The 22,725-nt window shown below is 39.6% G+C and overlaps 1 protein-coding gene across 5 annotated transcripts in view; it reads right to left on the bottom strand.

Moving 5' to 3' along the window:
* Positions 1-22,725, bottom strand: part of Dnm3 (dynamin 3) — a 471,600-nt gene that overhangs the window by 328,272 nt on the left and 120,603 nt on the right. For all 5 annotated transcript variants that reach the window (XM_087906356.1, XM_048420852.3, XM_048420856.3 and 2 more), the window contains exons 3-4: positions 18,834-18,983; positions 17,602-17,805 (exon numbers count right to left, since the gene is read on the bottom strand). In XM_087906356.1, coding sequence (XP_087762482.1) covers positions 17,602-17,805; positions 18,834-18,983 — 354 coding nt within the window. The remainder of the gene's footprint in view (positions 1-17,601; positions 17,806-18,833; positions 18,984-22,725) is intronic.

The following is a 22,725-nucleotide window of genomic DNA, read 5'->3' as shown; positions in this document are numbered from 1 at the left end:
ATTAGAAACAAAAAGGGAAGAAAAGGAAAAAACAAAACAGGAAAATACAAGGACAAGGCCAAGACATAGAAGATATTAATTTTAAGGTAGCTATTAATTTAGTGACATCAGCAATCACATTAAACATCAATAACTTACTTGAAACAACTAAAAGATAGAGGTTATTAAACCAGGCCAAAAGATAGGCTAAGTATCATGGTACAAGTGGGAAACAAATCAACAAACAAAAACAACACACTCAAAACAGAGAAATTTGTATCCACACCAGTCCCATTCCTTACCAAAGTCTACAGCTTGACTGAATCTGATCTTCAGTTAAACTCACTTGTAATATGCCTCCTGCCTAGCTCCTGGCCATTCAACTTCTTATTAAACCAGTTTCCGTGATACATCTTCACACAGTGTGAAGGAAAATTCCACAACATCCGGTGACTTTTTGTTCCACACAGGGTCACTAGTCTCTCTCTCCCGTTAGCTTCACAATGCCGCTCACTTCAGCTTCGCTTCTCCTTGCCTTCTTCATCAACTCTTTGTACCCTTCAAACGTCATATCAGCCCTACCCACAGCCCTTAATCAGGCACCCACAAACACGATTCAGGGCTGCCTTCAAAATTCTCAGCTACACTGAAATCACAGTTCTAAAGCAGCAAGAGTTTATTGCGCCATACATGAACTTAATGTGTGTGCGTGAAGTCATCCGTACAGGTGGCAAACAGTGGGAATTTAGTTTATGAGTCAAATTAATTAATGAAAATGCAAAGTTGCCTGTTTTTATTAGGATCATACAGAAGTTGAAACACAGTTTCTAGAGAAGTTCCATGGTAACTTTCTCCCATGATACCTAGATTTACTATCAATACAGAGTGATTTCTTATGAGGACGCTGCCATTTCTTCTGTTTATGTGTGCTGCTAGACTGTAAGTAGCGTGATTCTTTTCATCAAATTAAGAAGTGTAACAAAATCAAGAAACAGACAGCATTATCAGTTGCTAGGAAAACAATCTGGAACACAGTGCATAATGATACAATAACAGTAAAAATAGCCGTTATAGAAGTAATACAAAAATATACACAGCAAGATTAAAAAACATACTTTTTAAATTAGATGTACTTCAGTTAATTCATGGTTTAGGCTTAGGTGGGGTTGGGATGAAATAAATGTAGTTCTTTCTATTTGGTAATGGTTATGGAACATTTTATTTTCAGAAGCAACTAGTCCATAACAAATAGGAAGAGTTCAATCTATTTTTTTCTATAGGTTTTTCATGAGTTTTATTTTCTTGTTACTTCTAACCCTGCTGAAAACATTTTTCATTTTCAAAGTCATCAGTTGGTATTATTTTTTGTGTTCCTTAGCAAAACATTAAGTACACAGTATAAAATATGAAGAATTCATGATAACAGTAGAGAGTCTGTCTTATTCCAGTTTGCTAGGATAGTCCAGAGACAAATCAAGGATTTGGAAACTGTAATGTCTGTGAAAGGAGGAGAAATAAGAAAAGAGGAAAGGGAAGAGAGAAAGAACAGAGAACAGAAAGAATTAGCTCAAAAACAAGAAAATCTGTGTACAACGTGTTTCTTTCAGAGATGTTATACTCCCAAACAGAACTGAGACAGTAGAAAATGAAAGTCAATAATAAGAATTTTTCATTAACCAAATCAGCAATAATTTCTGCCTCAAACCATACAAGAATAATGGGTGTGTTTGTGTGTGTGTGTGTGTGTGTGTGTGTGTGTGTGTGTGTGTGTAGTAGTCATATCTATGGGTACACATGTTCTGGTGTACATGCACATGTACTGAGGCTGAGGCATCTCACACTTGAACCCAGAATCAGCTAATTTGGCTAATCTAGCTAGCCAGCCTTCTGCAAGTAGCTCCTGTCTCTCCCCTCCCCCCATTGTTGGCGTTCTGAACAGGCTAGCACACCTACTGAACGTTTATGTGGGTACCAAAGCCTCATCTCTGGTCCTCAAGCTATAAAGGTCATGGCGAGCTGCATTCACTGAGCTCCACATCTCCGGCCTTAGACACACAGCTCTTTCCTAAACTCTAGGAAACTGAACATGCATTAATATGAAAACTGCTTCAGACCTTGAGCAATGTATTTCACAGGACTGTGATCGTGAGAAAAGAAAAACAAGATAAACTTTACAGCCATTTTCTGCTTGGTGGTTCAATCCAGACTCTGAGTAGAAGGATACCATCCAAGGAGACATCGTTAGTCATGCTTAATTCAGAAGACACAGACTAGCGTTTAAAGACACTGGGACAGTAGACTTCGCAGAATAATGTACCAGATAAGAAGGAGCCAAGAGAAAAAGCTCAAGAAATTTTCATGGCGGTTTTTCAAGTCTCTGGAAACAGTGTTATATGTTAAGGTAAAACTCCTTTGGGCTAGCGGGCAAAAGAAAACGTCTGGGATACTCTAAGCCAAATAATTCCCAGAGCTTTTATAAGAATGGAAATCATTTAAAATCCTAGCAGCAAACACAGAGAGTCCTGTGGACGATGAGAAGCTAGAGACACAAGATGGGAAACTCTACTGCAGACCAACTCTTTGAAAACATGAAAAACATGCATAAAAAATCCAACTGAAAATCAGGTGTTCATAGGTTTGTGAATAGAGAAGCTAAATAAGAAGGTGAACCCAAAGAAAAACAAATAGTTATCCTCCTGGATATTGGAAGTAGACAAGATTGCCAGGCAAAAGTTGGGAGCTCGGGGTGGGGGTGGGGTGTAGTAAGGGGAAATGGGGAGAGAGAAGGGAGAAGGGGAGGATTCAGGAGAGCTTGGGGGAATGGGATGGTCCAAATGAAGAGCAGAAAGAGGGAGAACATGAACAAGGAAGTAGGACACGAGGGGTGCGTCCACCCACTAAGATGGTGGGACTGATCTAATGGGAGCTCACCAAGGCCAGCTGGACTGGGAGTGAAGGAGCATGTGATCAAACCAGACACTCTGAATGTGGCTGATAATGAGGGCTGACTGAGAAGCCAAGGACAATGGCACTGGGTTTTGATTCTACTGCATGTACTGGCTTGTTAGGAGCCTAGTCTATTTGGATGCTCACCTTCCTAGACCTGGATGGAGGGGGGAGGAACTTGGACTTCCCACAGGGCAGGGAACCCTGATTGCTCTTGGGACTGGAGAGGGAGGGGGAGGGAGACTGGGGGGAGTGGGAGGGAAATGGGAGGAGGGGAGGAGGTGGAAATTTTTAATTAATAAATAAATACATAATAAAAAATCCAACTGATCTTTACACAATGTAGTTATTTTCTAATGCAAAGCCCAGTGCACTTTTAAAGAACAAAATACAATTCAGAACTCAAACAAAGTAAAGTTCAAAATATCTAATGTTTCGTGCTTGAGAGATGGCTCAGTGTTAAAAAAGTGCTTGCTGCTTGTGCAGAGGACCCAGGTTTAGGTCCAGCACCCACATCAAGCATTTCACAACTCCCTGTAACTCCAGATCTAGGAGATCCAGTGCCGTCTTCTGACCTCCATGAGCACCACACTCATGAGCACACTCCTACACAGACACACATACATATACTTGCTTTTTTTAACTAAATCTTTGAAAGAAATAAATCATACATAAACTCATCAGAAAACTTTCTGTATAATTATAAAATATTTGAAAATTAGGGAATAGGCCTTGAAGTAACCATGGATTGTAAAAGAGGTCACAAAGAAAGTTCAGAATACAGATAGTCCTCAACTTAGTATGGTTCAACTGAGAATGTGTTTTAAAAATTACTTAAGTGTGTATACTTGTGTGTATGTATTTGGGCATGTGCAAGCATCCGCAGCACACATATGGAGGTCACAGGAAAACCTTCAGGAGTCATTTCTCTCCTTTCTCCATGTGAGTACCAGAGATTCCAAGGTCATCAGGCTTGGCAGCAAATGCTTTCACCCGCTAAACCATCTCACCAACCCAAGGATGCCTGCACTCTATAGCGGTACAAAGCCAGACACATTGAGTAGAATTCACAATCTGAATTTTGCATCTTGATCTTTTTCTGCATTACATGTCTGTAGTACAATACATGATCTTAGGATACTAAGCAATGATAGAAATCTACAACTTCTAAGCTGCCAAGAAGTAAACAACTGGTTCTCAGCAATATATTTTGATACTAAGCTGTGTCTTTCCATATATTAAGTATATTGGTGGCATTTAAAATTTTTACAGTATGTTCAACTTGTGCTGGTTGATCAACACATAGCTTTTTCATATCTGCACTCTAAATGACATGAAATTAAAGCTCACCATATCAAAACATCTGTAATATAGATACACTAAAGTACAGAAGATTTCAAATGCTACTACCAACAAGAAAGTTTTAAAAACATTAATCTAAGTTTCTATCTTAAGACATTAGAGGATAACAAATCAAATCCAAAATAAAAAGTTTAAGTATTAATAATAATAGTGGAGTGGATGGAATAGGCTATAAATAAGTAATAAAATAGTCAGTTAAATCAAAGATTCGTCCTTTGAAAAGATTGGTAACATTATTGTCTATGTTACTCTTTAATTCAACTTTTACTGGATTCCTCAGCCAAAGCAAGAAGTACAAATCAAAAGCATAGAGTTGGAAGAAAAGAGGGGTCATTGTTTGTTTTCTGTTTGATATATGTAAAAGAAAAACATTGCACACAACATAATTCTATGTGTAGATTTCAAAGAACCAACAAAATCTATGAGCGCTAAACAAGCTTATTAAAATCACAGATTACAAATATAAGAACAAGATACAAAAATAACTCAAAGTCCTATATGCTTTGGGTATGCAATTGTGCTTCCCAGCAAAACTTAAAATGATGAAATGTGTTCCCATTTGTGAAACTCCTCAAGATGAGCGCTATTAGCCACGTGAAATTGGGTGCCCAATGTACAGTAATGGGATGGAGAAACTAATCTTGAAATTTTATGTACTTCAAACTAATTGAACTTTGAATAGCTTCATGTGGATAGAGGATAACAGATAGAATTATAGGAACTATAGATTTAATTATTTCAAAGAAAACTCAGTAAACTTTTTTGTAGAAAATGAAAAACTGATTCAAATTTCAGATGGAAGTATAGTATGCCTATTATAAGCAATAATATATACGTGTGCATATATATAATCTATCTCAAGTCTTGCAGTGAAACTTCAGTAATCACGACAGTGTGAAGTAAGTACTGGAACAGTCACACAGACAAATGGAATAAAGCAGTGAGTCATTATAGAGATAGATTCACCAATAAATATCGAACATATAATATACAAATAAGCATATAAGTACATGATTGACTTTGGACAAAGATATCAGTGTCATTCGATGGGAAGGGGATAATCTGTTTAATATGAATGATCCCAGAACTGAGTCTCCAACCTTTCACTGCATACACACATGCACGCACACACACACACACACACACACACACACACAGAATCACAGACCCAAGTTTAAGCTAAAACTACAAAATTTCTAGAGGAAAAGCAAAGAAGAAAAATATCTGTAAACTTAGAGAAGATTCAAGAAACATACATACACTGTGTAAGAAAAACTGGTAAAGTGAATGTCAAAATTAAAATGTTTTCTTCCAGAGCTAGGTTATAATACTGCAAGCTACAGAGCAAGAGAACATATTCAAATGTGTAATGAAAGATTTAAAAAACAGACAAAAGAGTTAGGAGTGTAGCTCAAGGAGAGAGAACTTGCTTAAAAACTGTATGTTTTATCCCCAGCATGGAATAAGTAAGTAGGCAAAAGAGAGAAACAAGTAGGCAAAAGACTCAAATGGACATTTCATTAAAAAGTAAATACAAATGACTAAAAATGACACAAAATGATTCTCAGCATTGCAGGTCAGAGAAAGGCAAGGCAGAACCACCACAGGACCATTCAAATGATAGCAAGTGAAACTAGCAAGGTCAAATGTCAGCCAGCATATGGGATGTGCAACCTCTAACTAGCTATCCATGTAGTGGAACTCTTCAGATTTTCATGTACGTTCATGTATGAATCCCTTTCTTTGTTCTTTTCCCAGGAAGAATAAGATGCGTGAACTCAGAAACGCTGTATATTAGTATTTGTACAGCTTTACTTGTGAGCATCCCAAACTGTACATAGACTAAATCTGTATTCACAGGCAAGTGAATCAGCAAGACACGCTGCACACACAGGGAAATACAACTCAGCAACTCAGAAACATGAACATCAGAAGCCTGCAGCAGGGGGAAAGGCTTTCAAGAGAAAGTCAGACGTAAGGAGTGTTGATGTACGACACCACTTCAGTGAAACTCTGGAAAGACAGATCTAATTTACAAGGACAGAGAACCGTTTCTGTGGTTTCCTGGGGCCAAGAGTGAGGTGTGCTGGTGAAGACTGATGTTAGCACAAGGAAACCTTTGTGGATATACCTCCCTGTGTGAGACTCTGGTGCAGTAGCCCCAATTAATCCCAATGAATTGAGAAAAAGAGAGAACAGGGGTGATAGAGGTATTACATTTGTATCAAAGGAACAAAGAAATAAAACAGACTTAAGAGCTAAGTCTAGGAGAAATTTCTGGGCACCATCGTTTATGGATAGAAGAAACTAGAAGCAGATAGTCAAGAAACAAAGAATCTGCCTAGAAAGTCTTTGAGACTTCAAACTGCATTTAATGCTGCAAGTTTGTATGAGAAGTAGGCAGGTATTAAAAGCTGCATGTCTCTCATGAAGGACAAGAGCCACCATTTCTACTTCAGCTACATCATAAAGGAAAATGAGCAAGGAAGAGACGTTGGGAGATTTTTTTTTCAGTGCCCCAGTTCACACAGCTAGTAAGTGGGAGAGCCAAAATTGGAACTCTGGTCGCACAGCTCCTCAGTTGTCCTAGTGACGACTGGCTCTGCTTTCATATGCAATTATTGTGTTGTTACGGTTTCACTAGTGTCAACTCTGATTAAGGCAAAGTTTCCTTGGAATATGTCTGCTATTTCAGCAGAACAGTGTGTGCTTTTGCTCCAGCACACGGCTGCTTCCTGGTCTTGCCTACCTGTGAATCCCTTCACTGTCCTACCTGAATCATCTTTACTGCCGCCAACTGACCCCAGCACACCCTGTTCTGGTCTAACCAACTCTCCCTTCCTTCTGGCCTTCATGCAGCCTGAGTTCTCTCCTTTGTGCCTCACAGGAGTCAGCGTGGTCTCCCAATGCCATGAAGCTCTGCACTGAGAAAAGAACTGGCGTTGAACCACTATTCAGTGTTTCCTCAAGCCAAAATCTTCCTAGTGCACAGAAAACACAGCTTAGTGCTGAACATCATCTGGTCATGGCACCTACTAGTCCTCCTCCTTGCTGCCATCTACCAAATGCCTCCATAGTTAACATCAACACACACACACACACACACACACACACACACACACACACACACGTTAACTGAGGGTCTTAGCATCCTGGTTGTCCTCACCACCCTCAGTTCCAGCGGTACCCAGGCAGGGCTTATATGTGAAGGTGATGATGTCAACAGCTCTCTGGCTGTTTCATTCTTTGGGGTCCCCCAATTCTCCCACTCACTATTTCACCTGAATGCCCTTTAGGCAGTTCCCCCTTCCACAGCCACATCCTACATGAGTACAACCTGAAATTGTCTTACCAGAACATCAAAAGGGCTAACGGTCTACTATCTAACCGCAGTTCCTGTTTTCCTGTTCCTGTGCTCTTTACAGAAATGCATTGCTGTTGTCTGCTGTCATCCAGAATCTCAACCCTGGAATACTTCATTTCCATAAAACTTATTTTTTCAGCCTCAATTCCCTTGTGTTATCTTTTCCAAAGATTTCTAGTCCTTCTCTTAAACTACTTTTAGGATACCCTCAGTTCCTTTGCCTGCATTATCATCCTTCTAAACAATCCGGTAAAATTACTACCCCTAAAGTTACAAATACAAATATTTCCCTCAGCCCTCCTGCTCTTGAGTATCTCAGGAACTGCTGAAGCTGGGTGCAAATGGTTTCACCCTTCCACAGTGGCTATTCAACATAGTTCTTTTCAGATGTCTACACTCCCTCCCTCTCCCACCCTCTGGACCCATCCTCAAGATGAGTAAGATGAGAGGGAGGGAGGGAGGGAGGGAGGGAGGGAGGGAGGGAGGGAGGGAGGGAGGGAGAGAGGGAGGGAGGGAGGGAGAGAGGGAGGCACAAAGGGAGTATTAGAAGGAGATCTAGAAAAGCAGGCCAAGAAAATTCAGATGTTATAGACAGAAGAGTTAGAGAGTTTCATTTGGTTAGTTGATCAGTTTTGGTCATATTTTGTTTACACAGCTAAGAAACAACTATGTGGATTGACTTTGGTTGTATATTTAAGAGATGGCTGGAAGAATGTTTTCAAAATAACATTTGAAAGAGTTTCTGTATTAACAGGAACATTAAAAACGTATGCTCCTATCAGAATCTAAGAGTAATATGTAATTACACAGGCAACTATTAGCTCACTCACTCACTCACAGTTTCTCTCATTTCTCTGTCTCTGTCTTTCTCTGCTGCGTGTGTATGAGTGTGAGTGTGTGTGTGTGTGTGTGTGTGTGTGTGTGTGTGTGTTTGCAGTCCTGGTGGTCGCACTATGGCTTCCGACAAACTAAGCATATACTCTCACTAAGCAATGACCCCAGCTCTCCTTTAACTTCTTTTGTGTTTTTCTTTTCTTTGTCATTTTTTGGTAAGCTCCAGCTGGCTTTCAGTTCGATCTGTCACCCAGACAGGTCTTGAACTTATGATCGTCCTGCCTGAACCTCCATTCAGTTGGCCTTACTAACTTGTGCAACAAGGCCCAGATTTAGTTGTATTTTTTCTTTGAATTTTGAAAAAGGAAAGCCCTGAAAGCACATTATTCTTCAATACTAAGATCATGTCCGCTAATTGTTTTCAGTCTGCAGAGTAAAGCAGCATATCCACACATTACTGTAAAGACAAACTCTAAGAAAATATTCATGTGACTAATTTGAAATTAAATCAACAGAAAAAGGAGGAATAAATAGATTTTAAGCTTTTTTCCTTTTAGTCTATTCCCACATTAAGCTTCTTGATCCTGACTCCACAGAGAAGCTAACATGTCTTTACAGTGACCCCCAGTGGCGACGGAGTGAATGTGTTGTTAGGGACCCGCATCTTCCTGGTCTTCCCCACCAGCAGAAGTGAGTTCGGGTTCAGCAACACATTTACTTCTCTCTCTCTCTCTCTCTCTCTCTCTCTCACACACACACACACACACACACACACTCAAACTCAAAGGCATATTCATGTTTTATGACCACAGCCATCTTATTTCATCAACCAAAGTAGATTATGTACAAAATATACATTATTTAAATTTTTTTCTGATGAAAACTTTACTATGGTATGTCTTAGTTCTCCTTCTGTCGTCATGGTAAAATACTGACCAAAAGTCAATTGTAAGAGAAAGGATTTATTCCATTTTAGGATTATAATCCATCATCAAGAGAAGCCAGGGCAAGGAATTCAAGACAGGAGCTTGAAACACAAACCATAGAGGAACGAATGCTGTTTATTGGCTTGCTCCTGGGCTCAGGTAGAGCTTCGGTTCTTAGACAGTCCAGGTCTACCTGCCTAGATACGGTACTCGTTACAGGGCCCATATAAGTGTGTGTGTGTGTGTGTGTGTGTGCGTGTGTGTGTGCTGAGTCAACATTTTTAGTGTGTGTGCCACATACGTAACTTGAACTAGGGTTCCAGGAAGTTGTGAGCTTCCTGAAATAGGGGCTAGGATTCAAACTTAAAAGTCCATTTTAAAAATAAGTTTTCCCAACCATGCAACTGTCAACCACATTCAGAGGGACTAGTTTGGTCTTATGCTTGCTCCTTCCCAGTCTGGCTGATGTTGGTGAGCTCCCATTAGCTCAGGCAGACTGTTTCACTGAGTGACCGCATCATGGTCTTGACCTCTTTGCTCATATTCTCATTCCTCCCACTCTTCAACTGGACTTTAGGAGCTCAGCCCCATGCTCTGGTGCTGGCCTCTGTCTCTGTCTCCATCAGTTGCTGGATGAATGTCCTATGGTGGGATTTAAGATATTCATCAGTCTGACTGAAGGGCAAGGCCAGTTCAGGCACCCTCTCCTCTATTGCTTTGGATCTTAGCTGGGGTCATCCTTTTGAATTCCTGGGAATTTCTCTAGTGTCAGAGGGTTTTTGCTAGCCCCATAATGGCTCCTTCAATAAAAAATCTCTTTCCTTGCTCTCATCTCTGTCCTTCCTCCATCTCAACTATCTCGTTCTCTCAAGTTCTCTTTACTCCTCCCCCTTTCCCCTCCTCTTCTCCTTCTACCCTCTCTTCTCCCCCCACCCCAATGTTCCCAATTTTGTCAGGTGATCTTGTCTATTTCGACTTTCCAGGTGAATCTATATATTATGTTTTTCTTAGGAAAAAATAATAAAATAAGGTAATATGTACACAAGTGCTTTTAAAAAAATTCCCCACAACTTTTATCATTTTTTTTTTTGAGACAGGGTTTATCTGTGCAGCTCTGTCTGTCTTGGTACTCGTTCTGTAGACCATGCTGACTTCAGACTCGGAGATCTGCTTGCTGCGATTGCTAGGATTGAAGTGGGCCCTCCTGAATGACTTGACAACCAAGAAAATGTCCCACAGACATGGCTGCAGGCCAATCTGATAGAGGCAGTTCCTCAGTAGAGGCTCCCTCTTCTTGAGTGTGCCAGGTTGACAACGAAGACACACGTGGCTCTAAATAATATCCAAACTGTTTCTTCGCCTTTATTCTCATTTTATCATTGCTGTGCATGTGAGTGTGTGAGTGTGTGTGTGTGTGTGTGTGTGTGTGTGTGTGTGTGTGTGTCATAGTAAGCAAGTGGAGGGTCGGGAGGCAGCTTTTGAAAGCTGCTTCTCTCATTTCATCTTGCATTTGAGAAACACCAGTTGGGCCATCGTGCTTGTCTTTAAGTTGTTTTTTTTGGAGGCTGGGATGAAAGTTCTTCACTGCTCTTAGTCACGCCTGTTTATGCCAGAGATGATTTAGCGCTTTGCAAATGGGCTGACTGATAACATCAGATTTAACAAATTTATCTGAATTGCAAAGGCATAAAATACAAATAGCACGAAAAGTTTGCAAAATTAAATACCTGCAATATAAAGTAACAGCATGCATTGAAATGTTACAGGACTGACTTTGGAGTCTAACAATAATATAATCCTTCTTCTTCCTGTGAAAGTTCACTGAGAATGTAAGGCTTTATGCTTTTGTGGCCCTTGATGTCTGTAGAGTAAACACCTAATTTTTTCCCTTGTTCAAGCCTAGTCAATGCTGAATGTAAAAGGATGAATAACATCACAGAAGGACAATCCTTCTAAAGCCACAAGTCTTTTCATATTAGTCAATATTCTTAGCACTTTATTCATTTGCAAAAGAAAAAAAATCTGACTTTATAGTTTTCAATCATGTTAGAAATAAGCTCAAAAGTGATTATTAAAATGAAAATATGCTACATACATCATTTCTCCTTACAAAGCAATACATACTCATATCTATTAATTTACTATCTGTTATTAACTGATATCTATAGGGAAAGAGGGAGGGGGAGGGAGAAAGAAGGAGACAAATAAGAGCCTTCTTCCATAAACTAAGCAAAACTAGCCTTCTGTTGAGCTAAGTAAGGTCAGTTCTTATCCAATTCACAAATTATCTCAAGAGAAAATGACTCCGCTTTTGTCAGCCAGAGGCCCAACATTCTTCAAAGGCTGATTTTGTATTCCAGGAAGATGTGTAACCATGCTCGATTCAGAGGTGAAATTCACTTGCTTGAGAGATAAATGACCATGGAAGGAGTTTCCAGACCCATCTACCTCCTCATAAGACCTTTGAACAGCCCTCTATGGAGATGACAAGCTTGCTAGGTAACGTTAAAATACTGCTGTGCTCCAAAGATAAAAAGGGACAGCAACACTCTTCCTGAGTAATGAACTTATGTTCAAGTAATAAATCAGTACCACTACAACATGTGGTGTCTCTTCATGATGAATTACCCCACTTCAGGTATAACTAAACCTGTAAGACACAGATGACCACCGTGAACACATGTGCCATGAACACCGGCACACGCTAAACAGAAGGGCAAATGTAATGTCACTATTCCACAACCATTAAAACCTATCAAGAGAGGTGGACCTTAGGCCATCATAAAGAAACTCAGTGTCATGTTTAAAGGCGTTTTCCTACTCACCAGTCTTTGAGTCTCCATTATCTGTACCCTTATCTCTCTTTTCTTATGTTAAGGTGGAAAAACGATAAACCCTCCTGTAACCAGCACTTGGACAGAGACAGCGTATCTCATCCCCACTTCCTTAAATCAAGCATTTACCTTGACTATTTATCCTGTCTTTATCTTCTCTGCATTTAAGCCATCACTGTCTCTCTTGTCAATCATTCCCATCATCAACACACAAGGATGTTGTAACATCTCCTATCTTTGAGAACGTCCTCTTAAACTTTTAAAAGCATTGCTGCTGCACTCTTCCTCCTGTCCAGAGCAAAACTTAAAAATGCTAACTGTGGTCCCTGTCTACTTCCTCATGCTTAACATTTCTTCAACCCTCAGGATGTTTTCTTACTAAACCCTTCTTGCCAATGTCACCAAGAACTTTTATGTGCCAAATGCAAAGACCAATTCTCCAATCCCAACTCCATTAGTGGAGAACCTAAAATTCTAGCTTTTATTCCAAAATTAGAGATAGCGATGATGCAAGACCAATTCACAGTTCCTTTCTTTCTGTTTATCACTGAATTCTCTAAATCTATCGATGGAAGAAAATAGAGAACAAAGAAGACCTCTCACACATGGGATCAGCTCCACAGCACTCCGGGCAATTTAGATCCAAGGTTGAACATAGACTGTGAAGACCTGATCAAAAGAGAGAAGCAAAGGAATATGGCACCCTCCATTTCATGACTTTCAGGTGAATTTAGGCCACTTCATTGTGTCATAAAAGAAATGCCACTACCTACTGCTACTAGCTGCCACATTCTACTTCTGACTATGGTATTGGGCTTCCTCACAGTATCTGAGCTGTAGACCTGGTTGACCCACCTACCATATCACTCTCCTTAACCTCACTATAGAATTTGGCAAAACCAGCAACATCCTTCTCATAGATCTCTTTGTCTCAGCTTCTAGAATACAGTGCCTACTTGGCTCTCTACCACTTCCCCATGACTTTTATTTATCTCCTGTTGCTAGAGGTCTTCCAGGCTCCTTCTCTGGATCTCCTCTTTTTTCCTATATACATTCATGTCATAAATGATCACATCTGAAAGCTCAAGACTTTCAGTATTACCTGAATGTCCCCTTGGGCCTGTTGTAGCAAATGGGTGGCTTACAACAGCAGAAATCTGTTGTCCTGAAATTCTGGAAAATGCAAGTCAAAATTCAAGATGCCAGCTCTGCCACATCCCCATTAAAGCCTTAGGTCTCTAGAGAAGAGTTTTTCTCTGTCTTCTTCTAACTTCTTATGACTTCAGTCATCCTTTTGCTGTGGCAACGTAACTCCATTTCCATAGGGCCTTTTTCCCTAACTCCATCTCCATGGGGCCTTCTTCCCTGCCTCTCTGTGTCTCAAATATCCTTCTTTTTATGTCTATAAGGATATAAGGGCCTACCATAAACCAAAGATTGCCTCAAGATCCTTAATTATACCCAAAATATGCAGACTACTTACCATGTTTCTTTTTCATATGTGTCTGTTTTGAACAAGATAGTGCACATATTTATAATTAACTTCTCAACATAAACTTTCTAACTATGTATTTGAATATCCTTCAGTCATACTTTGATGAAAATGGCCTCACTGTGTCAAATAGTCTTAATTTAGTATAAAGTAAAACTGTCTAAAATAGACTACCTCTCCAAAGAAAAACTGTATAATTTTATATCTTGGTTTATATAATTCTAGTTCAGATATCCTTGAATAATGAACAGTTCCTTGTGGTCTAAATAAGTCAACATTTTTAGTTAGCCAAAAGCAAATTTTTATAAAAGATAGATATGGCATTGTGAAGAGAGAACTCTTACATAGCCAAGCAAATCAACCCTGAGGGTCAAAAGGCAAACAGATGTCACAGCTAGACTGTCCTCACTATGTAACTCAGAGGTTTCTGCATGCAAAGCTTCTGGCTACTGTGATTGTGCGGAATGAATGATATCCATTGGAATGCTAGAGTCGATACCTCTGCAAAGGCCATGTTTCCTGAAGCACTAAGAACATTGCCAAAAATGCCAAAATCAACTTTTTCAAAGCTGGGTAATTAAAGGCAGGCTTGCAGTGATTTGAAGGACAATTACCCCAGAAAAATAGATGGATCTCAATAGTTAAAATCAAAACAAAACAAAACAAAAAACCTGCCCTGGTGCCATCCCTGGCCCCCTGCTTTGTATTCATCTTGAAAACCAAAACCTCTACCAGCAGGGTGAAAACTGGCATCTTGGTGAGCCTGGACAAGGCAGGTGAGACCAGAAGTAACAAAAATACAATTCCAAAACAATTGTTATTACTTAACATGTAGAACAATTCTCTAAAATTTGCCATTCCTGTAGCTTTTCCTTATTTAACCTGACTTGGAGCCTACTTGGTGTGGAAGGCCTCTATCCCCAGGGAGTGTTTGTCAAAAACAATCAATGGTAATTATTTAACATGGTAGCTGCTTCAGGCAGTGAGAACACATGGGGCAAAGAAGCAGATAACCAAGAACTCAAAGTTTGGGATAAGGGGGTTCAAAGGGTCCTTTTTAAATGTCTATACAAAGCATAATCAGGACAGAAATAGGAAAGCCCTGGATTTTCACCTATCTAGGCTCTGTATTTGCAGGAAGTGAAGGGAAAGGGGTGGGGCTGAAAACTTGGAGCTCTGGTGCCCTATACAGGGAGGCCTTCAACAAATGCCAGGACAGAAGGCATTTGCTGATATAAGACAACTGCTGTAGAGTCATTAGCCATCTGTGGAAGAAACTGAGCAGCCCTGGCGTGGCTGCATAAGCAGAGAGTGTTGGTTCAGAAAAGTTCTAACCAAGCAAGGAACATCTGCAATGAAAATTTCAGGGTGCAGAAGGGCTGGAATCTGCCCCCAGTGCTGCCCAATTACATTATTCAAACATCTCATCCTCTACAACAAAAATACACATAAAGAAATCATGACTCATACACATGAAAATAGCCAGCTAATAGAAATTATCCCAGAAGACATCTAGACATTAATATTAATGAAGACTACTTTAAATTTGTTCAAAGAACAAAGAGAATCATATTTGGAGAGCTAACAGAAAGTGTGATAAGGCATTTTGCCAAATATTAGTAGAGGGAGTTTGTGTGTGTGTGTGGAGGTGGGAGTTGAACCCAAGGCCTAATGCATGCTGGTCGAGTTCTCTGCTACTGATCTAAGCCTCCAGCAGAACATGTGGACAGGGCACAATAACAGGGTACTGCAGAGCCAATATTAAAAGGATAGGTTTGCACTTCATTCCTTAGGAGGTAATTTATGTGCAAACACTGATAGTGGTTTGTTTGCTAAAAGTTAATTGTCATCCTAGATATCATCCAAATGACTGGCTAAGGAGAAATGCAAGACTCAGTGACCTCTCAGTGTCTGTGACCCGCCATCACCACCCCATCACCTCCAACCACTACCACCTACACCAGGCTAAGTTGGGAGATGAAATAGACAAAAGAGCCAGCAGGATAAATAGCAGAGGCAAGAGTGAGTGGCCCCCTGACCAGAGGGGTGGGACTAAACTTTGGAATGACTTTCCTTGAGTCCTCTGTCCATATTACCTGCTATCTAAAGACCAGATAGAAGACAGATAATCTAGATGTTAATCCACTGCCTTTTCAGATTTCTGGTTCTCTGAAAACAAAAGCAAAACCACAAATTAGAAAATCAACTCCTGATTTTTGCCTATGTGATAGGTAGTTGGGCCACTTAAGAGGAATCAAATAGAAACTCTGATTATCAAAATTCTGAATAATTATCGTAAAAATAATTTAGTACAGAGATTCAATAGCCAATGTGAATAGACTAAAGAATCAACAAAAATAGGTCACCTGATATTTTTCCTCCCAGTTTGAGAGAAAGAATGGAGAAAGATAGAGGGTCAGAGATCTATGGGCATTATCAAGCACACCAACAACAGATGCATAATGTTAGGAAGTCTCAAAAGAAGTGAAGGAAAAAGTCGGGGGGATAGTTGAAGAAATGTCTAAATAATTTCTAAAAGTTAGTGGAAAATATGTATTTACACATCCAAGAGGCTCAGAAAACTCCAAGCAAATTCACTAACACCCATAACTATATACATAAAATCAAACCATGTCTTAGTTAGGGTTACTATCATTGTGATGAAACACCATGACCAAAGGCAAATTAGGACGAAAATGGTTTATTTGGCTTATGCTTCCACATCACTATTTATCACCAAAGAAAGTCAGGCAGGAACTCAAACAGGGCAGGAACATGAAGGCAGGAGTTGATGCAGAGGCCATGGAGGAATGCTGCTTACTGGCTTGCTTCCTCTGGCCTGCTCAGCCTGTTTCCTTACAGAATCCAGGACCACCATCCTAGGGGTGGCACCGCCTACAATGGGATGGGTCTTCCCCATCACTAATTAAGAAAACGCCCTACTGGCTTGTCTACAAACATGACCTATGGAAGCAAATTCTCAACTAAGGTTTCTTCCTTTCAATTGTTCCATGCTGACATTAAACTAGTCAGTACCATCTGTCTGAGATAAGAGAGTTTCATAAAAATAGCAAAAGATACATCTCTACTGTGTTTATTGACTCTTAGAAGAAGCACAGCTGAGTTTTGACCACAGAGTTAGGGACAAATCATAGTTATAGAATAATAAAAATATGTCAACTGAGAGTTGAGGACCATACACCTACCCCCATGCTGAAAGCTCACAGCTGAGAGTTTTTATTTCTTTGCGCACACACACACACACACACACACACACACACACACACACACACCAAGGTATCTCAATAAGGTCTTTGAAGAAAGATTGTCATTTCTCAACTCAGAGAAAGGGAAAATTAAAACATCATTATAAGAATGAGATGTTTCTGGATTCTGACATATGAATAACAAAAAGTCCCTGATTTTATAATATATATCAAATAAATACAGACTATATAATGTTATGTTTGTTTTTTAAACGTTTCCTATTTTCAAGAAATAGTAAACAAAAGACAATAAAAAGTGTTCTAATTGTGACATTTGGGTAACTCCCATAATAACTAAGTAAATGAAATTCTGCTATTGCATAAATTTATTTTATTAACCTTTAAAAATAACCACTCGATGAGGTTTGAAAGTGTCTATGTTCTTGGATTTCATTTAATGTCATTTTTAATCATGTGGCATTTGATTGTAGCCCCTAATTATTCTTCTTTCAGCACCTGAAATATAAACTATTTACCAACATTAACCTTGTTGAATTTTATGATATTAAGTCATTAGAGTTTGGGCTACCTATAAACATGGTCAAAGCTCTTGTCACCTTGCTATGATTCTTTTTCATCATAATGGTCACACACTCACCTTGAGGATCAACTTCTTTAGCTAGCTTCAGTGCATCTGAGTTGGCAAGATCAGTGTTGGCTGGGGTGACAGCCAAGACCAGACAGTTCTCCCTCGTGATGAACTGCATGATCATGTCTCTGATCTGATGCTCGATATCTGGGGGCTGGTCGCCCACGGGCACTTTCGTTATTCCAGGTAAATCGATGAGCGTTAGATTTAACACTGCATGGGGAAGAATGGGAGAGTCTTAGAGATGTCTTCAGTCCAAAACATACCCGCAAGATTGGATAAAGACACCCCAGGTGGCTGCATCATCTGCCACTTAGCTCAGCTTTACGTGTTGTGTATGTGAACGACTCCATCACAAGTGAGGAGAAGGAAAAGCGTTGAATACAAAATGGGGTTGCTCGTTTTCTCTATTTTTACACGATTGAGCTAAGCCAAATGATCACTTAACATAATCTGGAAGTCATTGATTTACATGCCTGGCAGTTTGCTGAGAGATCTGCCATCCCTCACTGTCATAACGAGGCAGCTATAATTTAAACACGGAACAATGCGTGCATATGCTCTCTGCCTGTCTTGTGCATCGCCTTCAAGTGGTACAAAAATTCTCAGGGTAACAGTTGCCCTTCTTCGTCGGAAGCATCATATGTTATTTGCAGAAGGTTAGCCACTTAGCCTACGGGAAAGATGTGAGCCTTTTGTGGAGTTTCGGGTGGAGTGAGTGGGCTGTACCAGCAGTCAGTGGCAAGGTGCCTCCAATCCAGTCCAACTACTATCTCCTAGATGAGGGTAGCAAGTCCCTATGGGAATTTATGATGACTGTCTAGGGATAAAAATCACACTTGGATCCTCAGGAGTTAAATTAATAGAAATATAAAATGGCTACAGGGAGATCAACAGGAAAGGATTCAACCACATACCTCTAAAATTTTTGGCAAAGACTAAAGACAATAATAATAATAATAATAATAATAATAATAATGTAAGTTTTTATGTGCCCACCTTCTGATTTTTGAAAGTTTAGAAATTTTTAAAAATCATTTTTCTCAGTTCCCATGTCAATTATGATGTTATCAGCCCCTCCTGGCGCTCTCTAAATAATCTTAGCTCTCTGAATTGTACCAGAGGTCCCACGGCCCAAACAGCCCAGAGGCCCAAACTGTTTGCATATTCTATAATGAATGGGAAGTTTTCTAGGGAAAATTTTTTGAGGAGAATAATTCAAACTTAAACATTATGCTTACCGTGTGGGGAGTAGACTCGTAAGTTGATGGGTATAGGGGAAATACCCTTATTCATTCCCGTCACTCGGTCTGTTTCTGCTTCAATCTCATGGCGAACTTCATCAAAATCTGTAAATTTTTTTCCTTTGCAATGCAGAAACTCAGCATACTCTAAAACAAACAAAAACAAAGAAATCCATGCATTTATTACATCAAGGAACCAATATCTTATTTAAGAATAAATCAAATTACTAATGTTGTTCCTCGGCTATCAAAACAACTTAGCAATTCTAATACTGATGATTCTCTAAAAATATCACATTTTCTATGTTTCAGATAAGAATTAAGTCCTAGAAATGTCTTTAAGTCAACAAGCCTACCAAATGATTTTTTAATGGGGCTGCTCAAATGATGAAACAAACAAACAAAAAAATGGTACCCTGGTATTAAAGACTGTAGGTCTGGGGTATGCGCACACCCACTACTGACACTGGACTGTTTCCTTTTTCAGCATCACCATCTCGTTAAGGTGGAAGGCTCTGCCACGCAAATACATCTTCAGAAGCTAGGCAACTGGGAAAGAGTATTTGCTTAATTCTTTTTAAATGCAGGGTTTTAGATTTAGCAACAAACTATTCAAAATATCATATAAACTTGCATAAGTAGAAATTTTCTCAAGAAAAAAATAGAAAAAGTATTAGATCAAAACTATTTGCCTGCAGTCAAAAATTACTATATGGGCAGAAGAAAGAATCTTAAATAACTATAATAATAACAAAAAAGTGGAGAAATTGTTTGGTTAATTGGTTGATTGGCATTTTGTCTTTCTTTCTTTCTGTATTTATTCATTTATGTATGTATGTATGTATGTATTGAGGCGATGCCTGGCTGTATAGTACCGGTTGGTCTGGAATTTGTTATGTAGCCCAGGCTGGTCTCAAACTACTGCCTTGGCCTCCTAAGTACTCGAGTTAGAAGAGGCATCCCACTACCTCCTAGCTGCTACACTGTCACATTAGATGCCCACTTCTAGAGATATCTATGGAAACAAAACTGTACAGTAGTCATACTAGCAAACAATTTTTGGCAGGCATTTTGATTTCTCCAAGCTGAAGAAGTGCTCCATCAAACGTACAGTAAGGATGAGCACCTTGGTCCCAATGGGTAGTGAAGCAAGGACCAGCAGTCTTTCTAAATTCCTAGCCAAAGACATTGAAAATTCACCCAGTAAAATCAGTCACAGCCAAGGGATGCATTGTTTTAGAGCACGGCTCCTCTTCATCAGCACCATAGCGTTGATTTGAGGAACCACAGATTACACCACCAAGTTAACACAGGCTTGGTGGAGGAGGTGTTGTCCGCACTCTAAATGCTAGGACATGCAGGGATGGAGAAGTGGGAAAGGGCTGAAGGTGGAGAAGGAGCAGAGTACTTAAGTGTGGGAAGAATTTCATGCCATACAGGAAGAAGAAAGAAATCCGAATCTTAATTATCACCAAAGCCCTGGCAGAAATTTTTGCTTGGACCCATTCACTGATGGCAAACTAAATATTTGACCTCTTATTTGAGGGTTTAAAAAATCAATTTTAATAGGAAAAATAACTCTTTATGCTGACAGAAAAATCAGCTTCCTTATCTTATTCCATTGCTTCCACCATTGCCTTCTAGTGCTGCACAAACAATGGTCTAGTAAACGAAAAGACCAGGGATTAATGTGAGTGTCCACACTCAGAGGTCAGCGCCTTCCTGAGAATCCCATCACCTGAACCTGCTTCTCTGACCACTACTGTGGTCTTCTGCCAGCAGACAAGCATCTTCTAGCTCCACCTAGCAATGGGAATGAAAAGGACAAAGACTCCTGAAGCAGACTGGAGTTCTGCTTGAAGGCACCAGTGTTCTAAAAGGACCTAGCTTTCCAAACGTTAAAGTGACAGTCACAGACTAGCAGAATTGCTGTCTTTCCTATCAAGATATACAGACACAGTTTCTCCCTTCTTCTTAGGTTCTCTATACAATAACCAGCCCTGCTCTTTGCAATATACTGAGCAAACTCTGATGGCCCATCCTTTTGGTGCTAGTGTACATACAATATTGGTTCATCAGACTTCAGGGGTCTTCCCTAGAGAGATTACTTCAATATCTGGCCTGTTTTTCCTGTAGTTTTACTCTACCACCTACTTTTGATATCAGAATATAATTCACCAGAAAATAAGGCCTTCATTTTATTATCCATTCAACTAGCCGGAATGTGAGGGTTCAAAAGAAAGTATAAGGCAATGTACAGGGAAAAAGTAATCAGACCTCAAAAGAATAAATAAAAATTAATATTAGAAAGGGCTCAGGATCAATCTCAGTGATGTGTATGGATGTTGAGCAAGGCAAGGCCCTGAATTTGATCCCCAAACACAGTGGAGAAGTGGAAAAGAAGTAAATTAAAAAGAAATGAAACTGCCTATTTCCAGGTCAATGTGGTCCACTGAAAATGGAACCGAGGACTTGCAGCTATCACAATTATTACTGTCAGAAAGCTCATAGCTTCTCTGATGCAGCCACATTTTCACCTGTTAATAAACTTGAGCAGAACAACTGGTCACGTGCAGAGAATAAATGGTTGGATGAGTGTGTGGCCTTAAATGGGAACACTATCTCACACCTGTAAGACCGAGGGCATGTCACGGAAAGCAGGGAGGAAAGTCCATAAGAGCTGGAGGCCTGGGAAGTTCTTAAAGTGCACCGTCTTCCATGGAGGAGATCCAGAGAATCATTAGGTCATATTTTGAAAACTTGCACTCCACAAAATTGGAGAACTTGATGGAAATGGACAACTTTCTGGATAAATATCACTTACCAAAACTAAATAGACCTATAACTGCTAAAGAAATAGAAACAGTCATCAAAAGTCTCCCAACCAAAAAAAAAAAAAAAAAAAAGCCCAGGACCAGATGGCTTCAGTGCAGAATTCTACAAGACTTTCAAAGAAGAACTAATACCAATGTTCCTCAAAGTGTTCCACACAATGGAAACAGAAAGAACATTGGCAACCTCTTTTTATGAGGCTACAATTACCCTGATACCCAAACCACACAAAGACATTACTGAGAGAGAGAATTATAGACCAATCTCACTCATGAACGTTGATGAAAATATACTAAATAAAATACTGGCAAACTGAATCCAAGAACACATCAGAGCCATGATCCACCATGATCAAGTCGGCTTCATCCCACAGATGCAGGGATGGTTCAACATAGAAAATCTGTCAACGTAATCCACCATATAAACAAGCTGAAAAATAAAAACCACATGATCATCTCATTAGATGCTGAAAAAGTCTTCGATTAAACACAGCATCCCTTTGTTATAAGGGTCTTGGAGATAGCAGGGATACAGGAACATACCTAGTCATAATGAAGGCAACATACAACAAGCCAACAGCCAACATTAAACTAAATGGAGAAAACTCAAAGCAATCTCACTGAAACCAGGAGCAAGACAAGTTTGTTCACTTTTTCCATATCTATTCAATATAGTTCCTGAGGTTCTATGTAAAGCAATAAGACAACAAAAGGGGATCAAAGGGATACAGATTGGAAAAGAAGTCAGACCCTCACTATTTGCTGATGATATGATAGTTTACATAAGTGACACCAAAAATCCTACCCAGGAACTCCACAACTCATAAACACCTTCAGTAATGTAGCAGGATACAAGATGAACTTGAAAAAATCAGTAGCCTTCCATTACACAGATGATAAATGGGCTGAGAAAAAAAATCAGAGAAATATCACCCTTCACATAAATAGCATAAATAGCATTTAACCATAAATAGCATAAAATATCTTGGAGTAACTCTAACCAAACAAGTGGAAGACTTTTATGACAAGAACTTTAAATCTTTGAAGAAAGAAATTGA

This window comes from Myodes glareolus, chromosome 5 (assembly GCF_982192425.1).
Source record: "Myodes glareolus chromosome 5, mMyoGla1.1, whole genome shotgun sequence".
Classification (NCBI taxonomy): Eukaryota; Metazoa; Chordata; class Mammalia; order Rodentia; family Cricetidae; genus Myodes; species Myodes glareolus.
The sequence above is the reverse complement of the archived record's forward strand: the minus strand, read 5'-3'. Positions and strand labels throughout refer to the sequence as shown.